At 46.5% G+C, this 23,157-nt stretch overlaps 1 protein-coding gene across 19 annotated transcripts in view; it reads right to left on the reverse strand.

Moving 5' to 3' along the window:
* PTK2 (protein tyrosine kinase 2) overlaps positions 1-23,157 on the reverse strand; it is a 458,969-nt gene that overhangs the window by 263,171 nt on the left and 172,641 nt on the right. For 18 of the 19 annotated variants that reach the window (XM_040355020.1, XM_040355019.1, XM_040355017.1 and 15 more), the window contains 2 exons: positions 21,775-21,941; positions 15,621-15,708 (listed from right to left, as the gene is read on the reverse strand). In XM_040355020.1, the coding sequence (XP_040210954.1) occupies positions 15,621-15,708; positions 21,775-21,941 (255 nt within the window). Of the gene's footprint in view, positions 1-15,620; positions 15,709-21,770; positions 21,942-23,157 lie in introns of those variants that run through there. The other variant, XM_040355039.1, reaches the window with a different exon arrangement.

Raw genomic sequence — 23,157 nt, forward strand, 5'->3', positions numbered from 1 at the left:
CTTGCCACCACTCCTAGCAAATTAAAAAGCTTGCCATGTTTTAAAGCGGAGTTCCACCTAAAAATGGAACTTCCGCTTAATCCACTCCTCACCCCCTTACATGTCACATTTGGCATGTAATTTTTTTGGGGGGGAAGTGGGGACTTCAGGAAGAGTGGGACTTCCTGTCCCACTTCCTCCTTCTGCCGAGGGGCTGGTAAGGCGAATAGCTTAATCGCCTTATTGCAGCCCCTCCCTGTAGGCGAGCGCCTGTCCAATCGGACAGCGCCGCTCACGCATGCGCAGTGGGTGCCCGGCCGTGAAGCCGAAAGCTGTCACTGCCGGGTGCCCACACTAGGAATGAAGACGCCGGCCGGCGAGGGGGGGCGAGGAGCGGAGCCCCGGCCGACGCGTCGCTGGAACTGTGGAGCAGGTAAGTGTCTTTTTTATTAAAAGCCAGCAGCTACACTTTTTGTAGCTGCTGACTTTTAATAAACTTTAAAACAGGCTGGAACACCCCTTTACACACTTAAGGACCGCCTCCTGCACATATACGTCGGCAGAATGGCACGGCTGGGCACATGTACGTACAGGTATGTCCTGTACTAGTACCCAGCCGTGGGTCGCGGGCGCGCTGGAGTGCGGCGAACGGTCCCCGGAGCTGAAGAACGGGGAGAGCCGTGTGTAAACACGGCTTCCCCGTTCTTCACTGTGGCGGCTGCATCGATCGTGTGATCCCTTTTATAGGGAGACTCGATCGATGACGTCACACCTACAGCCACACCCCCCTACAGTTGTAAACACACACTAGGTGAAACGAAACTCCTTCAGCGCCCCCTGTGGTTAACTCCCAAACTGCAACTGTCATTTTCACAATAAACAATGCAATTTAAATGCATTTTTTGCTGTGAAAATGACAATGGTCCCAAAAATGTGTCAAAATTGTCCGAAGTGTTCGCCATAATGTCGCAGTCACGAAAAAAATCGCTGATCGCTGCCATAAGTAGTAAAAAAACAAAAATTATAAAAATGCAATAAAACGATCCCCTATTTTGTAAACGCTATAAATTTTGCGCAAACCAACCGATAAACGCTTATTGCGATTTTTTTACAAAAAATAGGTAGAAGAATACGTATCGGCCTAAACTGAGGAAAAAAAATGTTTTAGATATATTTTTGGGGGATATTTATTATAGCAAAAAGTAAAAAATATTGCATTTTTTTCAAAATCGTCGCTCTATTTTTGTTTATAGCGCAAAAAATAAAAACTGCAGAGGTGATCAAATACCACCAAAAGAAAGCTCTATTTGTGGGGAAAAAAGGACGCCAATTTTGTTTGGGAGTCACGTCGCACGACCGCGCAATTGTCTGTTAAAGCGACGCATTGCCGAATTGTAAAAACCCCTTGGGTCATTTAGCAGCATTTTGGTCCGGTCCTTAAGTGGTTAAGTCATCCACTTTGCAAAGGGAACATGCTGCACTAAACCAACCCCATTTATTGCAAAAGGGACCAAATAAGCCTATTGCCTCTTTGGATATATATGGACCCAAGCTCCTACCTAGAGCTCCGCCAGGTGGTGAAGCAATAAGGCCAATATTTTAAAATTCCGTGCTCCCTCTGCTTCAGCAGTCAGTCTTTCTTAAACATTCGCAGTCTGGCTCTACCTTAAGTGGAGAGCTTGTTATCCCGCAGACTCCAGAATGATCCGCGGATATCACGCGTCCGCGTCAGCTCAGGGACTCGTAATATGACCTTGAACAAACTGAAATTCCCCAAAACATCATTCTGCGTGGTAACTGTGCTGCACCTCGCTGCCGACACAGACGGGCTTTGTTCTGAGCCAAACGCGGCTATTAATATCCCTGAAAAGCAGGTTACACAGAATAGATTGTGTTCCCGGATAATGAAAAGCAGAGTCTGTATTCCCACTGCAAGACCAGAAATACCAGGAATGACAAAGCTACCGTGAAAGTACCTTTCATAAACAATATAAAGATGATAATACAATGTCAAGCATACTTCCGGACTTCATACTTCAGAGTCTCAGGAAAACAAGATAAAGTGTAGCTGTATCTATTTACTGTTATAACGAGAGGTGCACCGAATGGAAATTTTGGTGCCGAAATCGAAAATGCAGGATGCACTTGGCGGAAAACTGAAAATTACAGTTTTTAAAACAATTTTATATGAAAATATAAATATTTTTTTATCATATTCGACTTTTTAATTCATATCATCAATTTAAATGAATATGAATGGATCGTCGGACATTATTGGCACCTTTAGCGCAAGAAAAGCTCAAGAAAAATGTATTTTTTGTTTAAAAATTCTATGCATGTCTTCACACTGGTCCGTTGCGATTCCATTGTGGTGTTAAAAATCTTGCTTGCTGCATTTTTGGTCGGTTAAATATAAAAACACACACCTCCCAGTTCAAATGTATTGAAAACGCAGCAAGAACGCATCATTTAAGTGGTTGGACAGGGTGTCCAACCACTTTTACCTACAGGTAAGCCTAGATTAAGGGTCCTTTCACACGTGCGGACCGTTCGTCCGTTTTTTCATACGTCCGTTTACGGACTGCAATGCTTTCCAATGGGATAGCGTACGTTAGCGGATGAGCACCCGCCAACGTCCGTTAACATCCGTCTCCGTTAAGCTACGTTTTTTTGAACGGAAGAAAACCCCATTTTTCTTCCGTCAAAAAAACGGAACGGACGAAAAACGGATGTTAGCAGACGATTCGCTAACATCCGTTTTTCATCAAAATATGTAATAAAAATAAAGTTCTAACAAAAAAAAAAAAACGGATGAAAAAAAACGGATGAAAAAAAACGGATGAAAAAAAAAAACGGATGAAAAAAAAACGGATGAAAAAAAAACGGATGAAAAAAAAACGGATGAAAAAAAAACGGATGAAAAAAAACGGATGAAAAAAAACGGATGAAAAAAAACGGATGAAAAAAAACGGATGAAAAAAAAAAACGGATCAACTGATGATAAAAAACTGATCTAAAAAATGGTCCACACGTGTGAAAGGACCCTAAGGCTTACCTGTAGGTGCTTGAAATATCTCCTAAAACTCCACGGTTTAGGAGATATTTACAATAGAGACGAGCGCCGATATCAACGGCGTAGGCGCACTTTATAAACGATCGATCGCCATTTTCTAAAAGAAGGACATGCAGTGACTGGCAGCTCCCGTGGTGATGTCATCATGGCTCCAGGCCGATCACAGCGCCGGAGCCGCGATGCCCGGAAGTAACTCCGGGATGACATGTCGCCGTCTGGTGCTGTGTTCGATTCCAGGTGAGTATTACATCATGAGCTAGTATGCTATGCATAATAGCTCATTATACCTTTGTCTTGCAGATGTTAGTTTTTTTTTAAAGTAGGTTTACACCCACTTTAAAACGCACCCGTGTTATGTTTTTGATGTGATTTTTGAGTCACATGACCTATGAAAAACCCCAAAAAGCACAGCATGGTAAAAATCGTCCCAAAAGCACCGTAAAATCGCGGTGCATTTTAGGTGCCATTATTGCACCATGGCCATATGGCGATAACACAATTTTTGGACGAAATTGACAAAATTCTGGTGCATCTATAGTTGTAACTGCTAAAGGACTTGTAATTCTGATTGGTGACTATATAGTGCATCAACTACAAAACTGGCCAAAGTGACATCACTGTTTACTAATGCAGCACCTTGAGTCAGTTGTGCCATGTATTATCTTTTTAAAATGAAACCACTACAACTGTGTTTTGATGTGTTTATGATTTTAAAATAGGTTTGTTGTACTCACCGTAAAATCCTTTTCTCTGTCGTCCATAGACGGACACAGCTCCTTAAAGCGGAGGTTCACCCAAAAAACAAGTATATAACATTACGTTCTGTATACCTCAAACAATGTACAGTATGCTGGTTTTTTTTTTGGTGGTGTACATACGGTATTACCGCTATTTTTCACCTGGCTTCCGGGTACTAGCTCCCATGGGAGTAGGCGTTCCTATGCAGTGGCGCAATGTCCTCTGGGACTTCGCCCAAATGATTGACGTGCCTGACAAAAACTTCCCCCCGTCGGATAAGGCGCGTCACGTGTTTCCGAAACTAGCCGAACTGCGAGTCAGCTCTATACGGCGCCTGCGCACCGACTAGGAGCCGTGTAGAGCTGACTGCGCAGGCGCCGTATAGAGCCGACTCGCAGTTCGGCTAGTTTCGGAAACTCGTGACGCGCCTTATCCGCCGGGGGGAAGTTTTTGTCAGGCACGTCAATCATCTGGGCGAAGTCCCAGAGGACATTGCGCCACTGCATAGGAACGCCTACTCTCGCGGGAGCTAGTACCGGGAAGCCAGGTGAAAAATAGCGATATCGTATGTACACCCCCAAAAAAATTAAAAACAGCATACTGTACATGTTTGAGGTATACAGAATGTAATGTTATATACTTGTTTTTTGTGTGAACCTCCGCTTTAAATCTCGACAAGTGGGTTATGTTCCTGTTCACAGAAGAGGACCCTGTGAACAGGAACCTACCCCACTTGTCAAGATTTAAGGAGCGGTGTCCGTCCATGGACGATAAGAGAAAATAGGATTTGTTGTACTCACCGCAAAATCCTTTTCTCTTATCATCCATGGATGGACACAGCTCCTTAAATCTTGACAAGTGGGTTATGTTCCTGTTCACAGGGTCCTCTCCTGTGAACAGGAACATAACCCACTTGTCAAGATTTAAGGAGCTTTGTCCGTCCATGGACGATAAGAGGAAATTATTTTTCTGATTCTGATGTACTAGGAATGGGCATCTAAGAGCTCCATAGTCTACCTCTGTAATTTCCTTCTCCTAGTGTCTGACGCAAACTATTAAAATAAGATCCTGCTCTGGTGCAAGGGAAGCATCATTACCCTGACCCTGAGGTTGATCATTGTGCAGGCATTTGGCTTAATGAGTATTTACCTAAAATTTTGGCCATGGCTCCCTTTTGGCTGGTTTCCGCCATAGCCAAGGGTATCTGTGGGGTACTCACGAAGTAGGAGTATAGAAAAAGCATCTCCAGAAAAACTATTTAACAACCTGGGTGTAGACTGCCCTGTAGCAAAATTCTTGTGGCAAAAGGGCAGGAGGGAGCACCTGAGTGCCTTAGGCAGAAGTGGAGGTAAAGTGTGTGACCTGTGGTGTGATGGTACACCTGGCCATCCACGTGATACTAAGCTCTGAGTAGTTGAATTTTAGCACCAAATTTGAAAATTTACACTGTAAAAAAGAATACATTGCAGATGTAGCCCTGGTTTTTACAGTAATGGCCAGAGATACAGAGTGACCTGTGCATGAAGCTGGTCTCCAAATAGCAAGGATCACCAATGGTGGACCGCAGTCCAGATCCGCCACTTTAGCAACTGGAATTCCTCTCCTGGGTCTCCCGTTGGTCCATCCCCGTCATGCTTACATCAGGGCAGGGGGTGCTGCAGATATGGATAGAGAGTGGAAGTCTTTAATTTAACCTGCTTGTTAACATAATAGGTTTGGCAGCTCCTGCGCTCTCTCCCTCTCTCTAGATCTGCAGCACCTCCCACCCCCTGCATTTGTGTGAGGATGACGGTGGCAGCCGGGCAGGACCCAGCAGAGGTGGCTGCTGTCCAGACAGGACGGTTATTCGTTCTGGGTCCGGACCACGTGCCTAGCTTCGCACGTCTCGTAGGGCATACTCACAAGAGGTCTTCAGGATATTGGTTCCATAAGTAGGAGACGCCAGCCACCAGACAGGCGAGTAGGATACCTCTTCTACAGCGAAGGTAAGAGAACTGGACCATAAGAGGGTGAGTATACGACTTTTTTTTATTGCTAACTGAGCAAAGATAAGAGACAAAGTCTGACAGACAGGAGAGTATAATCCCTCTTCTACTGCAAACCTAGTAAAGGCAGGAAACACAGGCCACCGGAGGAGTCCATACCTGTTTTGTTGCAGGGAGTTTTCAGCTTGAATCTCTTTTTGCAGGTGACAGTTTTGCTTCAAGGTGTCAAAAGGATGTCCTAACCTTCCTACAACCGCCCTCAACCAAACAAATGTTTCCTAGTTGCAAACACCACGCTCTAAAAACGCTCAGAGAGAAGGGACACGCAAGAGAGTATCATGTGACAAGAGCGCGTCTTCTATTATTATTACACAGGATTTATATAATACCACCAACAGTTTGTGCAGCACTTTACAACACGAGGGCCCTGTTCATTAACCAGACAATACATCTACAATGTAATTAAATAAAGGATCAAGAGAGGGCCCTGTTCATTAACCACTTGCTTACTGGGCACTTATTTCTGGGCAAATTTTTCTCCTTCATTGATATGCGCTGATGAGGCGGCACTGGTAGGGGACAATGACGGGCACTGGTAGGGTGACAATGACGGGCACTGGTAGGGTGACAATGACGGGCACTGGTAGGGTGACAATGACGGGCACTGGTAGGGTGACAATGACGGGCACTGGTAGGGTGACAATGACGGGCACTGGTAGGGTGACAATGACGGGCACTGGTAGGGTGACAATGACGGGCACTGGTAGGGTGACAATGACGGGCACTGGTAGGGTGACAATGACGGGCACTGGTAGGGTGACAATGACGGGCACTGGTAGGGTGACAATGACGGGCACTGGTAGGGTGACAATGACGGGCACTGGTAGGGTGACAATGACGGGCACTGGTGGGTGACAATGACGGGCACTGGTAGGCGACAATGACGGGCACTGGTAGGCGACAATGACGGGCACTGGTAGGCGACAATGACGGGCACTGGTAGGCGACAATGACGGGCACTGGTAGGCGACAATGACGGGCACTGGTAGGCGACAATGACGGGCACTGGTAGGCGACAATGACGGGCACTGGTAGGTGACAATGACGGGCACTGGTAGGTGACAATGACGGGCACTGGTAGGTGACAATGAAGGGCACTGGTAGGTGACAATGACGGGCACTGGTAGGTGACAATGATGGGCACTGGCAGGTGACAATGATGGGCACTGGCAGGTGACAATGACGGGCACTGGTAGGTGACAATGACGGGCAGCACTAATTAGTGATTTTTAGATTTTTGCATTGTGGGCATTGATAGGTGGCACTGTGGGCACTGACAGGTGCCACACACTGGCACACGTGAGCTGTCTTGCAGCTCTCCCTGATCGGGACTGATGTCAAGCTGTCTTCTGCCGGCGATCTGCTTTTTTATTCCTCCTCGCGCTATCAGCGTGAGGAGAAAAAAAATAGCCAATTACTAACTCTATTTACATCACGTGATCAGCTATCATTGGCTGACAGCTGATCACGTGGTAAGGGGTCGGGATCGACCCCATAATCCGATCCGTGATCCAGCGAGTCTCATAGACTCGCTGATCACAGAGCAAGCCGCGTGCGCCCTACAGGGGGCGCGCAGGCCGCTTGGGCTATTCAGATCCGCGCTGTAGCCGTCATATGACTATAGCGCGGACGGGAAGTGGTTAAGAGCTTAAAGCCGACCTTCAGTCATTTGTTCAACTTTCCATCTATTAAATCTTCTGCCCTTGTTGCTGTTTTAACTTTGGATAGTAAAACTTTTTTTCTGCCAATAAATACCTTATACGGCCCAGTTTCTTTTCTGGTCATAAGCCTAGGCCAGTGATGGAGAACCTCGACACTCCAGATGTTTTGGAACTACATTTCCCATGATACTGAACTACACTGCAGAGTGCATGAGCATCATGGGAAATGTAGCTCCAAAACATCTGGGGCGCCAAGGTTCGCCATCACTGGCACAGCGCTCTCTCTCACTCTCGTAAGAGTTGGCCAGGAGGGGAGGATGAGTCATAAGAGGGCAAATGAGATCTGCAGGTGTGTGTCTGGGCAAATCCAGGAAATGAAGCAGCAACTTCAGATGCTTATTTTAACAAAATGTTTTTGGAGTAAAAAAAAAAAAATCTACCTAAAGATAGTTTTCCCATTTAGGATACATTAATTATTTAGTCGATTCAGCATGAAATGGATTTTAGTTATGTAGCATGAGGTTGTGTATTCTGCAATAGTTACATATTTGGTAAACTCATTCAATGAATCCAAGCTCTGCAAGCCGAGATGACACGCACTGCATTGATGCATACACACAATTTCACAGTAACCATGAGATAAAACAAAGTTCAGGAGTATTCCTTTATTTCATTAATTTTCAAATCTATGTACACTACAAACCGTATGATCGATTTGGTTCCGATATCGCCGATTTACGAACGTGACAGCTTATTATTCTAAATAGGAAACCTTCATTTTGTTTGCAAATATCAAAGATTCTAACTGCCAGCAAGAATAAGTCCTTACATTTAAAGAGCACCTGTCATTTCAGATCCATCATGGCAGCGCCTGTTAGCGGGCATCCACTCCCCTGCTGCCGCCACATCCCTCACCTTGTTGTGTCACTGCCGCATCACCCATTAAAGTGAATGGAACTGTGGGTGAGCCAACAGCGGGACAGAGAAGGAGCCAACAGCGGGACAGAGGGGGAGCCAACAGCGGGACAGAGAAGGAGCCAACAGCGGGACAGAGAAGGAGCCAACAGCGGGACAGAGAAGGAGCCAACAGCGGGACAGAGAATTGGCGTAAAATGAAGGATGGATGGCCGCACTCCAAACCAAACAGGTTGTCTTTATTTAAACGAACAGCCATGAATAAGCACTAAGTCAGTGCGAAACGTCGGTTATCCCCCTGTTTCTGTTGCTGTGATCTGGTATGTTTTTGCTGTTCGTTTAAATAAAGACAACCTGTTTGGTTTGGAGTGCGGCCATCCATCCTTCATTTTACGCCAATGCTTGCCTAGTGCACTGCCAGCACCCTTGGAACCCTTGGAATCCTACACCTGTGTATGACCCTATAGCAGACCCACCTTGAGCGGTGATTTTCCTTCTTCTATTGCTGAGCGGGACAGAGAAGGAGCCAACAGCGGGACAGAGAAGGAGCCAACAGCAGGACAGAGAAGGAGCCAACAGCGGGACAGAGAAGGAGCCAACAGCGGGACAGAGGAGGAGCCAACAGCGGGACAGAGGAGGAGCCAACAGCGGGTCAGAGGAGGAGCCAACAGCGGGTCAGAGGAGGAGCCAACAGCGGGTCAGAGGAGGAGCCACTGCCAGACAGAGATGACAGTTCTTTAAAAATTATGATTGAAATCGAGTTGATTTAAATCAAGACTTTTTACCGGTGATTTAAATCGAATCCACCCTGCGAACAGCATTAGCATTCAATGACTGCATTAAAATTCAGCTTTACCCCCATGAAGAAATCATATGCTCCCGTTTTGTTTGACATAGGTCGCTTTTTTATTTTTCTAAAATATTAAGTTACAAATCATCCACACATACTTCCATGGAAGATCAGCTATTCAAGGACACTTAATGATCATATTAGAAGAAAATCACATGGGGGGTGGTTGTTGTACTGAGTGCAGTTCCTGAAATATAATAATGTCTCAGGCAAATAGCACAGCTGATCACATTGACCCCGAGACGAGGACAGCTGGAAGAATAACAAAACCCGGGAGGGAGGTATCAGAAGCTGAAAATCATTACTGCCCTGTAATTTTCAAAGTTTCAAGCCTGGCCCTTAAATTATCCTATTAAAGTGAACATGACACATAAGAGAACATCTTTAATACACCCCAGAGAAGGTAGTTCCTCAGGGTGCAGGATACCAAGTAGACAAGCAGGAGGCGGCGTCCTCCACACAAGGTAAAACCAACACATCAAGCAACGTGTGGTCACGTGACAAGGAAGCAGGTCATGTGATCAAGCACAGGGGATGATCCCTGAGCAGTTTGCAACCTGCATGCACAGCTCTGCCATCCAGTAGCAAGATTTTAATGCAACTTGAAACAATGCCTGTGTGTTCTTGAGGTCTTAGGACCTCAATTTGCATCAAAGAGGGACCAAAGTAGTGCAGGGGCTACTTTGAAGTAACTGTGACTTGAAATCGCACAGGTATGAACGGTACTCATTGGAAATCGTGGGGTACAACTTGTTATGCGACTTTGTGGTCCCAAATCGAATGACAAGTCGCACTAGTGGAAACGTAGCCTTACGGAAAGTTCACAGCAAGGCAGTACAGGCATAGGAACCAATACATTTACATAATCCACATGAGCTTGAAAGGTAGAATGCAAACTGACCATGCTGGGATATGCTCCTATGCCCTGGCATAGTCAGTTTGCATAGTCAGTTTGAAATAGAAAACCATAAAAACAACGTTATTGTTTCAGAACTGTTGAGGGCACGCCACCCAGCACACCTCTCTGACCGGTTTCACCATATACTGTGGCTCAACCATTTGCTCCAAGTACTGTGCTTCAAATGCAATATCCTGGGTCTCCAGCCTTCCACCTGTGGTGCCAGCCCTAGGACTCTCCCAGCCTCCCGCCTGTGGTGCCAGCCCTAGGACTCTCCCAGCCTCCCGCCTGTGGTGCCAGCCCTAGGACTCTCCCAGCCTCCCGCCTGTGGTGCCAGCCCTAGGACTCTCCCAGCCTCCCGCCTGTGGTGCCAGCCCTAGGACTCTCCCAGCCTCCCGCCTGTGGTGCCAGCCCTAGGAGTCTCCCAGCCTCCCGCCTGTGGTGCCAGCCCTAGGACTCTCCCAGCCTCCTGCCTGTGGTGCCAGCCCTAGGACTCTCCCAGCCTCCCGCCTGTGGTGCCAGCACAGAGATCTCAGCAAATGTTTGTGTAACCAGACCTGTCCTAAACTTCCCTGTGAGAGATAAAGTCACAGAATCGAAGAAAAAAATTGATATTTAGGTACAGTATTCTGGAACAGCAGTCGTTCTCCAGTATCTGTGCTTACAAAGTCTTAAGGAGACTGTGCTGTACTGCCCACCTTATGTCCTTATTGAGTCGTAGAGAGTTTGCTATTATAAGCCCGTTTGCATAACTTAAAGCCCAACTCAAGGCAGAAAAAAAAATGAGCCCTTGCAGTGGGGCTGTGCCGCTCCGCCACGATCCAAAGGTGGACTTACCTTGGCGTCATGTCCAGAGCAGGTCTATGGACCCTGCCATGGTTTTGATGATGCCAACGCACTGGACCACTAAAGTGCAAGGGTCCAGAAGCTGCAGGGACTGGTCTAGCTGCAGGGAGGATCGGCGACGGATCAGGTAAGTAAATTTCCTGTTAAAGGAAATTAGCCCTTGCAGTGTGGGCACAGCCCCATTGCAAAGCCCGCCATGGATGGAGCGATTTTCTTTCCTGCAACCACGTCATGCATCCCAGAAGGCATCGGGCCATCGGCGTCATCCGCCTACATAAACGACGGAAGATGGGGGGCAGGCCGGAGCTTTTAGCACGAGAAGAAGGCAAGTAAACAAAAAACTGTAACCTGTGCTGCAGAGGAAGCCGGATGGATAGGAGGACAACGCTGCAAGAGTGTGAAGGTCCGCTTTAGGGTAAACAATGTTTAGGCTTTATAATAACTGCTTTAATATTCAGATTCCCACATCAGTCCAGTTCTGACTGGTTCTCTGTAAGCTTATGTGCACATAATTGAAAGCGCCAATGAAAGAGACTCCTAACAAACCCACACACGTGGCATCACAGTTCATTTAAATAAATTCTGCCCTGCAGCAAGGCCTTTGCATGGAATAAATGTATGCAATATTTGTCAGGTCTCATTCAGATGATGTGCCCAAAATCAGTGTCGCACAAGCTGAGCAGAGGCCCGGGAGACGTGTCCAGCAAAATTAATCAGCATAATTTGCGCGAAGGTGCAGAACGTCGGCACAATCGCGCGAAGGTGCAGAACGTCGGCACAATCGCGCGAAGGTGCAGAACGTCGGCACAATCGCGCGAAGGTGCAGAACGTCGGCACAATCGCGCGAAGGTGCAGAACGTCGGCACAATCGCGCGAAGGTGCCGAACGTCGGCACAATCGCGCGAAGGTGCCGAACGTCGGCACAATCGCGCGAAGGTGCCGAACGTCGGCACAATCGCGCGAAGTTGCCGAACGTCGGCACAATCGCGCGAAGTTGCCGAACGTCGGCACAATCGCGCGAAGATGCCGAACGTCGGCACAATCGCGCGAAGATGCCGAACGTCGGCACAATCGCGCGAAGATGCCGAACGTCGGCACAATCGCGCGAAGATGCCGAACGACGGCACAATCGCGCGAAGATGCCGAACGTCGGCACAATCGCGCGAAGATGCCGAACGTCGGCACAATCGCGCGAAGATGCCGAACGTCGGCACAATCGCGCGAAGATGCCGAACGTCGGCACAATCGCGCGAAGATGCCGAACGTCGGCACAATCGCGCGAAGATGCAGAACGTCGGCACAATCGCGCGAAGATGCAGAACGTCGGCACAATCGCGCGAAGATGCCGAACGTCGGCACAATCGCGCGAAGATGCCGAACGTCGGCACAATCGCGCGAAGATGCCGAACGTCGGCACAATCGCGCGAAGATGCCGAACGTCGGCACAATCGCGCGAAGATGCCGAACGTCGGCACAATCGCGCGAAGATGCCGAACGTCGGCACAATCGCGCGAAGATGCCGAACGTCGGCACAATCGCGCGAAGATGCCGAACGTCGGCACAATCGCGCGAAGATGCCGAACGTCGGCACAATCGCGCGAAGATGCCGAACGTCGGCACAATCGCGCGAAGATGCCGAACGTCGGCACAATCGCGCGAAGATGCCGAACGTCGGCACAATCGCGCGAAGATGCCGAACGTCGGAACAATCGCGCGAAGATGCCGAACGTCGGCACAATCGCGCGAAGATGCCGAACGTCGGCACAATCGCGCGAAGATGCCGAACGTCGGCACAATCGCGCGAAGATGCCGAACGTCAGGAAAATCGCGCGAAGATGCCGAACGTCGGCACAATCGCGCGAAGATGCCGAACGTCGGCACAATCGCGCGAAGATGCCGAACGTCGGCACAATCGCGCGAAGATGCCGAACGTCGGCACAATCGCGCGAAGATGCCGAACGTCGGCACAATCGCGCGAAGATGCCGAACGTCGGCACAATCGCGCGAAGATGCCGAACGTCGGCACAATCGCGCGAAGATGCCGAACGTCGGCACAATCGCGCGAAGATGCCGAACGTCGGCACAATCGCGCGAAGATGCCGAACGTCGGCACAATCGCGCGAAGATGCCGAACGTCGGCACAATCGCGCGAAGATGCCGAACGTCGGCACAATCGCGCGAAGATGCCGAACGTCGGCACAATCGCGCGAAGATGCCGAACGTCGGCACAATCGCGCGTAGATGCCGAACGTCGGCACAATCGCGCGTAGATGCCGAACGTCGGCACAATCGCGCGTAGATGCCGAACGTCGGCACAATCGCGCGTAGATGCCGAACGTCGGCACAATCGCGCGTAGATGCCGAACGTCGGCACAATCGCGCGTAGATGCCGAACGTCGGCACAATCGCGCGTAGATGCCGAACGTCGGCACAATCGCGCGTAGATGCCGAACGTCGGCACAATCGCGCGTAGATGCCGAACGTCGGCACAATCGCGCGTAGATGCCGAACGTCGGCACAATCGCGCGTAGATGCCGAACGTCGGCACAATCGCGCGTAGATGCCGAACGTCGGCACAATCGCGCGTAGATGCCGAACGTCGGCACAATCGCGCGTAGATGCCGAACGTCGGCACAATCGCGCGTAGATGCCGAACGTCGGCACAATCGCGCGTAGATGCCGAACGTCGGCACAATCACGTGAAGATGCAGAAATTAAATTCAAGTCCCTGGAAACAAAAGTAAGACAAGTACAGACATTACACACTGCTGATAATACGTTTAGAATTCTGGACAATTCCACTAATACATTTAGCAGAAGGGACATTGTAAAATGAATTACCAATCTAAAAGTAGAGCTACAGTTCAGATAAAAAGTTGCCAGTAAGGTTTGTACATGGTCTGCCTGGAGCCAACGCTCTCCTGTGGTCGCATCAAATAAAAGTATGACTAAAGATCAGACAGCCATAAAGACTCGGAGCGAATCAGTAAGGCATTTCCCACACATTCCTGGGAGGTGCGGATACTGGCGGAAGCTGTACGTCAAATTCACGTCGGCAGAGTGACACTTTCATTGGAAATACAGATAAAGTGCATCACATTCAAGTACTTCATAGTTGCAACAATTTTATTGTCCGACGGCATTGTTGTCACTGAGTCAATAAGGTTTATTGCCCTAAATTGGCGCCAAGAAAAGTTGAGCAAAGTAAGACCTTCGATGTTGCTGCCAATTGTGTGGACTGTTGATTTGGGGTTGTACAATATTATAATTATACTGTATTATAATAAAGAACTAAAATGTACTGTTGTATTATGGAATATTTTACAACCCCAAATCAACAGTCCACACAATGTCAAGGGATGGGCGGTAACGTGTTTCGAAGGTGTTCCCCCTTTGTCAAACCTTTAACAAAAAGGAAGCACCCTCAAAATGCATTACTGCCCCGTCCCTTGACAATGTTTTGGCCATAAGGAGCTATGGTGGTGGCAGTACAATGATATATCTATACTGTATTATAATTTAGAACTAAAATGTACTTTTGTATTATGGAATATTACAAACACTATGTCAAGGGATGGGCGGTAACGTGTTTCGAAGGTGTTCCCCTTTGTCAAAACTTTGACAAAAAGGAAGCACCCTGGAAATGCGTTACTGCCCCGTCCCTTGACAATGTTTGGCCATGAGGAGCTATGGTGGTGGCAGATGCCGCTCTATGAGTATACACAGCCAGTCATTCTGAACGGGTCTGCATGCAGCCAGCATCAGGATTGTCTACTGCTGCTCTTTACAACCTCCCTGTGCGATTTGCTCTCTACCTCTCACCCATATTACTCAAGAGATTCCCAAGTGTAAGTGTGCCATTTTATTTTATGGAATACAACTTTACTATGCTCCAATTGGATCCAGCACTCCTGTCCCTTTGTTTTTGTGCCAGCCGTGATCAGCCTGGATCATTGAAGGAAGCTGCAGGAATACATAACCCCACATAACTTGAAATCTTTCTTCAGATGAAGTGTCATTTCTCTTTACTGTGCTCTACATTTTTTTTTCTTTTAATCACTAATCATCATAGGCTCAGTTTGCATTGCCGGTGTTAGTGACACGTTAACTTAACCCCTTAGCACCGACCTCTGCAGCCTCGGCTTAAAAGGGTTATACCGCGGTGATGCCTGAAACCGATAAGGGTCCGATTTTTAAAATTCACAGATACAGTATTTGTGGCAGAAAACTTTTAAAAAAAAAATGGAGTTCCTCTTAAATTATATCGCTGAATCCATAATTTCTCAATATTCTCAGAAAGTTAAAGAGCTAGTTCCCCATTAACGAGTCTCTGGCAGTTTTCTTTTTCTCTCGCTCTCATCCCTTTAGAAAGGAAATGGTAAAAGTGTCTGCTGCACAGGAAAACAGATGAGGTAGTGTGCGTGAAAAGCAAGCAGAGATACACCTACAGAACAGGCTGGTTTTCCATTAACTGAAAGGTCGCATTGAATACACAAGCCTACTTCGCTCCAGGCAATGGCGCCCGACTAAACGCACTGCAGAGTAGCGATCTGCGGAGTTTACCGTTCCATACATAATTCATCCCTCCCCCCCCCCCCCCCCAGAGGTCACCTACCTGCTGATAGAAGAAATTTAAGGTCGGCTTATCCTCTGCAAATTGGTTGACAAATACTTTGGGTAAATACCGAATCCTCAGCTCATACCTGCAAAAGTAGAAACAAAGACATGAACTCCATAAAACACGACACGTTTTTACAATATATGGTGTTACCAGAGACATCACAGTTAAGTCAATACTGAAAACCACCGATTGTGTGCGACCTGACTTCCACTAATGCCCTTCTAATATACATCCCGATAAAGTTATTACATTTTGAATTTGAGCCTGCGCTTTAAAAAAAGGGGGACCGTCAGACGAATAAAGCCTCATACACACGATCGGATAATCCAACGGATATTGCTTGATGACAGGATGTTTTCAGATAATCCGACCGTTTTGTACGCTCAAATTGGATAATTGTTGTTGGATTTTCCACCGACAAATGTGGAATAGCATGCTTTAAGATTTTCCGACAGCAAACACGCATGCTCTTTAAAGGGGCATACAGATGGGCCGAATGTCGGGCTACAGCGACAATACATACCTATGGCAAGACGAAAAATTTCAATAGAAACCGGCTGACATTCAGCCCGTGTGTACGGCTGCCGATCCCGACAGAAGCCCGCCATTTAGCTGGCTTCTGTCGATGGGGCATGACCAAAAAAGGCCTGCCGATCAGTGCGCTCAGCCAAAGTCTGAGAACGCCGACTGGTATGTTCACCCTGACAGAACACAATAAGCTCAGTGGGGGAGAATGCTAGACAGGTGCATTCACACCTAGGCGACAAAACGCCTGAAGCGTGACGCTACAATACGCTGGAGGGGAGAAATAACATGATTCTCTATGGAGATGGTTCACATCTCCACACCGAACGACTGAAGCTCAAACAAGTCCCGGACCCTTTTTTGTCGCGGCATATCGGGCGGCTTCGGCGTTCTCCATACCCGACAATGACCTATACAAAACCGCGGTTAAAAACGCTGCGTTTTGTCGCGGCAAAAAACGCCGCAATTTGTTGCGTTAAAAAACGCCGCAAATCGCCATCGCCTAGGTGTGAATGCAGCCTAACAGATAGTACAGTCCCGTTTCGAACGCTGGGTTGAGCGAAGAAAAAATTAAAAAATGTTTTGCTTGTACAAGGCTTTAGGCATAGCAGAAATATGGAGAATTGCTGAATGGTTGCCCGCTTCAGTGACTTGTGACCAGACCTTCCTGATTATCCTTTGTTTTGACCCCATGTTCCCTCCTGACTCTACTTTATCCTGATCTCCTGTTGCTGACCTTGGCTTGTTTTCTGTCTCAGCCTGCTGTTTTTGTACTTTCGCTCATCTTATCCCAACCCTGGGCCTGGCTTCTGCCTTACAAATTGGTACCTCTTCTGCCCGGATTAACTAAGGCTTGGATTTTCCCATGAGAGCTCCTGTGCTCCATATATGTAACGGTAATCTAGAGCTGCACGATTCTGGGCAAAATGAGAATCACGATTTTTTTGCTTAGAATAAAGATCACGATTCTCACGGCGTAAAATCTTTTACATTTATACAAAAAATAATAATTTGCGCTAGCTTTACTGGCTAGTTTTTTTTAAATTCATTAAACTATTTTTTTCCCCAAAAATTGCATCTAAAAAAACTGCTGCGCAAATACAGTGCAACATAAAATATTGCAACAACCGCCATTTTATTCTCTAGGGTCTCTACTAAAAATATTATATATATATATATATATATATATATATATATATATATATATATATATATATATATATATATATATATATATATATATATATATTATATATATATATATATATATTATAATATAATATAATATAATATAATATAATATATACTATATTTATCGGGGTATACCGCGCACTTTTTTCCCCTTAAAATAAGGGGAAAATCGTGGGTGCGCGATATACGCCGATACCCGCGCTCAGTTTGAGTGCCTGGGCCGACGTATATCGAGTGCAGTACACTCGGCTACATTCGGCCAGGCTCGGCTTCGCTCCTGCTCACGCATAAACGTTACAGAGTGTGAGCATGAGCGAAGCCGAGCCTGGCCAAATGTAGCCGAGTGTACTGCACTTGGTATACGTCGGCGGAGGCGTTCAAACTGAGCGCGGGAAGCAGAGATTCGACGGGGGGGTAGCGCTGGAGAAGCCGGGAGGACACCACCGAAGCCGCAGATGGACGCCGACCAGACGAGGCCGCCGATGGACTCCGCGCAAGACACCAAAACTGTAAGTACTAAAATTTTTATTTTTTTACAGGAATTGCAGGTCCACATTAGGGGTGCGCACTATACGCCGGAGCGTGCAATACCCCGATAAATACGGTATATATAATATTTGGGGGTTCCAAGTAATTTTCTAGCAAAAAAAAAAAAAAATTCTTTTAACTTGAAAAGAGCTGTCAGAAAAAGGTTTGGTGTTTAAGTGGTTAAATGTTTTTAATTTACATACAGAAGTCAATTCATTTAATGTACAAGTCAATGTGATACAATGTTTAGACTTAACATTCCACTGATAAAGAACGTTTTCAAAACTTGGCAGGCTGCCCAGACTTTGGCAGAGAGTAAATTCTTTTCATGTCAAAGATCGTGAAACCCTGTGTCAAGAATCGCAACAGGAAAAAGATTGCGATTAATCGTGCAGCTCTACCGTATTCTGCACACGTTCCAGTCCTGCATTCCAGCAGTATCCAATCTGACCATCCATGGCATCCAACCCTACTACAGGAACCAAGCCACTCAGTCTGTCACCAATTCCAGGGGGTGTAAGGAAAGCCCTCTTGTCAACTCCGATGCGAGACAATCCCGACTTTTTATCCACAGGCAGTACAGCTTTAATGTCTCAATTAGTAAAATGGGAAGGAGCTATGATGTAATGATCAGACCTTGCTTTTTACTGCACAGTAAATCAATTCACTTTACATATTTTATTTTCTCACTCTGTTATCATAACATTAAAGCATAAAGAAAATTGAAGTGTGGTATTTTTTACATTCACTCAGAATTTACAACCTTGTTTTTTTTTTTTTTTACCATCTGCTTCCAACACGAAGGACATAATATTAATACAGCCTGCCACCCCCCTATCGCCATTCCTCTTGCCAAGAACGAGTCAGACATTCATTAATATGAAACATTACAGTTCCAGATCAATCTAATTACAGCGAACACACAGAACCGTCTACCACTATCTGCTGTGCATTTTCATTTCCTTCGCTTGGCATGAAGAATCGTCGAATGCAGATAAGTGCGTGTTTGTTGGGGGGGATTTGTGCAACTTAAAATACAGATTTACATAAGACAGACTAGAGAATGAAAATGCTTTTCAGATTAAATCTCTATCACATGGGAGGGATTCGTTTTGCTCTCCGGCGGGCAGAGGGATTGCCAGGTTGGAATTGTTCACAGATCGGAGGGGGTCTTAGGCTGCATTCACACCTGAATGCGGCGTATTTTACCGCGATTTGCAGCGACAAATAGCGGCGTTTTGTCCCGCGATTTACTGCGGTTTTCGCTGGATTGTCGGCTATGGCCGAACGCCAAAGACGCCTGGAAAAAAAGGGTCAGGGACTTGTTTTGAGCTTCAGGCGTACGGCGTTCGGCGTGGAGATGTGAACCATCTCCATAGCCGACAATGTTAAATCACCCCTCCAGCGTATTTCAGGCTGCAATAGTGTCGCGCTACAGGCGACAAAACGCCTAGGTGTGAATGGAGCCTTAATACAAGGTAAAACCTATCTGAACGCTGAATTCTAGGAAGGTCATCCATGCCACTTCACCAGGACCAGATGGCTTACAACCGAGAGGCCTCAAAGAACTCAGTCAGGTGATAGCCAGACCCCTGTTGCTAAATTTTATGGAAAATTTACTGACTGGAAAGGTACCAGCCGATTGGAGAAAAGTCAACGTGGTTAAAAAAAAAAAAAGGGGGCCGAGATATATCCCTGGGACCTAAAGGTCAGTCTAACATCAATAGTTTGTAAACTATTGATGGCTTACACCCGAGAGTCCTCAAAGAACTCAGTCAGGTGATTGCCTGAACATTGTTCCTAATTTCTATGGACAATTTACGGACAGGAATGGAACCAGCTGATTGGAGAAAGGCCAACGTGGTAAAAAAAAGGGGCCGGGGATCTATCCCTCTGACCTACATGCCAGTCAGTCTATCATCAATAGTTTGTAAACTATTGGATGGGGGTGATAAGGGACTATTATCCAAGAATTTGCTAATGAAAACTGTATCATAGGTAGTAAATCAGCATTAGTTTACAAAGGTTCATTCTTGCCAGACCAACCTGTTAACATTCTATGAGGAGGTGAGCTGCCACCTACATAAAGGAAGGCCTGAAGTCATGGTATATCTGGATTTTACAGTGGCATTTTATACAGTCCCCCGTAAATGTTTACTTTACAAACTGAGGTCTGTCTGTCATGGACCATAAGGTATGTACCAGGATAGAAAACTGGTAACAGGGGCTTGTCCAAAGGGTGGTGATAAATGACTAGTACTCAGAACGGTCCGGTGTGGTAAGTGAGGTCCCCCAAGGATCTGCACTGGGACCAAATTTGGTTTAATTTATTCATACAGTGGTGTAGTGGTTAGCACTTTCACCTATCAGCAAAAGGGTTGCTGGTTCGAATCCTGACACCATCTGCTTGGAGTTTGCATGTTCCCCCTGTGTCTGCGTGGGTTTCCTCTGGGTACTCCGGTTTCCTCCCACACTCCAAAGACATGCTGGTAGGTTAATTGGATCCTGGCCAAATTGGCCCAGTATATATATATATATATGTATATATGTGTGTACGACTGTGTGTCCCAAGCGTGTCAAGATCCTACGAGGTAAATGACCGCACCAGCCAGGAAGACACTGGCTGCAAAAAGTGCCTAGAGGCGATTCAGTTTGCATGTGTAGCGCTATACAAGTCATTCAATCATTCATTCATATAGAGGATGGGATAAATAGCTCAACCTCAGTGTTTGCTGATGATACAAAGCTCACCAGGGCAATAACTTCACAGTAAGGGGGTCTCTAGTAGATGACAGGCTCAGCAATGGCATGCAATGCCAAGCTGCAGCAAGCAAAGCCAACAGAATATTGGCATTAAAAAGGGGATTCACTGCAGAGAAAACAAAATTCTCCCACTCTACAAGACTCTGGTCCAGCCGCATCATGAGTATGCTGTCCAGTTCTGGGCACCAGTCCTCAGGAAGGATGTGCTGGAACTCGAGTTCAGAGAAGGGTAACAAAGGGACAAGAGGATCTCAGCTATGGGGAAAGAATACAAGCATGAAATGTGTTCTCTCTGAAGAAAAAACGCATAAGAGGAGATATGACGGTGATATACAAATACCTTATTGGTGACCCTAGCATAGGGGAAAAAAATTTCAGTGGGAGGGAGTTTCAAAAAGACACGCGGCCATTCATTGAAACTGGAGGAGAAGCAGTTTAAACGTAAACTGCGTAGAGGGTTCTTTACTGTCAGAGCGGTAAGGATGTGGAATTCCCTTCCACAAGCAGTGGTATCAGCAGGGAGCGTCGATAGTTTTAATAGAACCATTAGATGAGCATCTTAATGATGGCAACATACAGGGATATGGGATTTACTATTGACACACACAATGAACTAGATGGGCTGTGTCTTTATTCAACCGTACCAAATATGTACAGTGGAACCTCGGATTGCGAGTAACGCAGTTAAGGAGCGTTTCGCAATACGAGCGCTGTATTTTTAAAAATCGTAACTTGGTTTGCGAGTGTTGTCTCGCAAAACAAGCAGGATTCAGGCCAAAGCGGTGTGCAGTACGCCGGAGCCAAGAAGAGCCCAACGTCGCTGATCGGCGCCGTTCGGAAATGAACGGAAAGGCCCGAGGACAGCCTTTCCGAGGCTCTCCGGCGCCCCCCGCCTCTGGCCACATGCCATTGAAGTTAATGCGGAACAAATTATTTTTGTTTCCATTGACTTCAATGGGGAAACCCGCTTTGATATGCAAGTACTTTGGATTACGAGCATTCTCCTGGAACGGATTATGCTCGTAATCCGAGATCCCACTATATCTTTGCTGGTCCAGTGTTAATATTATATGCAATTTTACATTATATGTTAATAAATGTTTTTACAGCGCAATCAGGGGTAGAGGATCATTTAACTTACTTCCACTCATCAGGCGGATGAGCCTGCTCATAATTCTCTCTCACATGAGACACGCCCATATCCGGGTGCAGCCAATGAACCTCCTCGGAGCGCAGGTGACTCAACCGGATTCCATACGAGGCCACGCACTTCACTTTGTGACTGTCCACTATTTTCTGGATTATACCCTGGAAAGAGAAAGACTGCCTCTTTAATTCTGTATTGCTAATAAAACAAGTAATAGTGCCACCTCCCTCTAAATTCACAGCCAGGCCCAAAGCAACAACTTTGTCAGCCCCGCCATTCAGCTGGGGCTGACAGGTCAACTGATTAATTTCCTCATTGGGAATGTAACAGAGATCCATATTAATAAATCAATAGATAGATTGAGAGATCCATAAATGTATCAATAGATAGAACATAAGAATGTAACATAATGTAGTGTTTAAAAAGTATATACGGTAATATTATTTAACTTGAAGTATATACATAAAGTATATTAAAGCACATCTGACCCCAAGAACACAAATAGTATATTGCCGTTTACCTGTCTTGTGGCTGCATTAGTTTTATTTTTTTTTCGTCTTTTTTTGCCCATTTTTTCCCCCACCCGGTGAACCTGCCAGTGACACTTCCTGTCATGGGGGGGAAATGCTAATTTACAAATCATTGGGGGGAGCAGTGTTGTCACCCCAGGGCAGAAAGCATGTTATGTTATTATAACTACAGAGCACCACCATAACTGGGGGAGGCAATCAGTAGTCCTAACTCCTAAGATATTTTATGATACATTCCTGGATTTCTGGCAGGATCAAAAAGGTTTTTCTTGCTCTCAATGAACATATATACATATACACACATACACACACACACACACACACACACATCTCAAAATACTTTCAATTATATTTAACAGATCAAAAAGAAACAAAGTAGAGAAGTACATTGTTAAAGGTTCACCTTTAGGAACATATCCCTTAGGTTCACAGGCACAGTAACTCTTGCTAATATTGGGGTGTGGAAGGGTTATAACCATTTGTCAGGCTTCATAGAAGAGATTACCCTCCTCCTTGGCCCAATGACAATAGTGTGTAACCTTACTAAGAGGGCACGCTCCTTCCTGACATCACTGAAAGCCTGCTGGTGGCTGAGGACATCGGCATGTTGTTTGGAAAAAGCTCATCTGCCAGCATGTCCACAGAGATGTTCTACATAACTAAAAGGTACAGGGTTTGGCACTGATCTGAAGCGCATGCACTGGGAGGCCCCATCTGAGGTCTGAAGCGCATGCACTGGGGAGGCCCCATCTGAGGTCTGAAGCGCATGCACTGGGGGGCCCCCATTTGAGGTCTGAAGCGCACGCACTGGGGGCCCGATTTGAAGTGTGAAGCGCATGCACTGGGG

The sequence above is a fragment of the Rana temporaria genome, chromosome 5, assembly GCF_905171775.1.
Source record: "Rana temporaria chromosome 5, aRanTem1.1, whole genome shotgun sequence".
NCBI classification, from domain to species: Eukaryota; Metazoa; Chordata; class Amphibia; order Anura; family Ranidae; genus Rana; species Rana temporaria.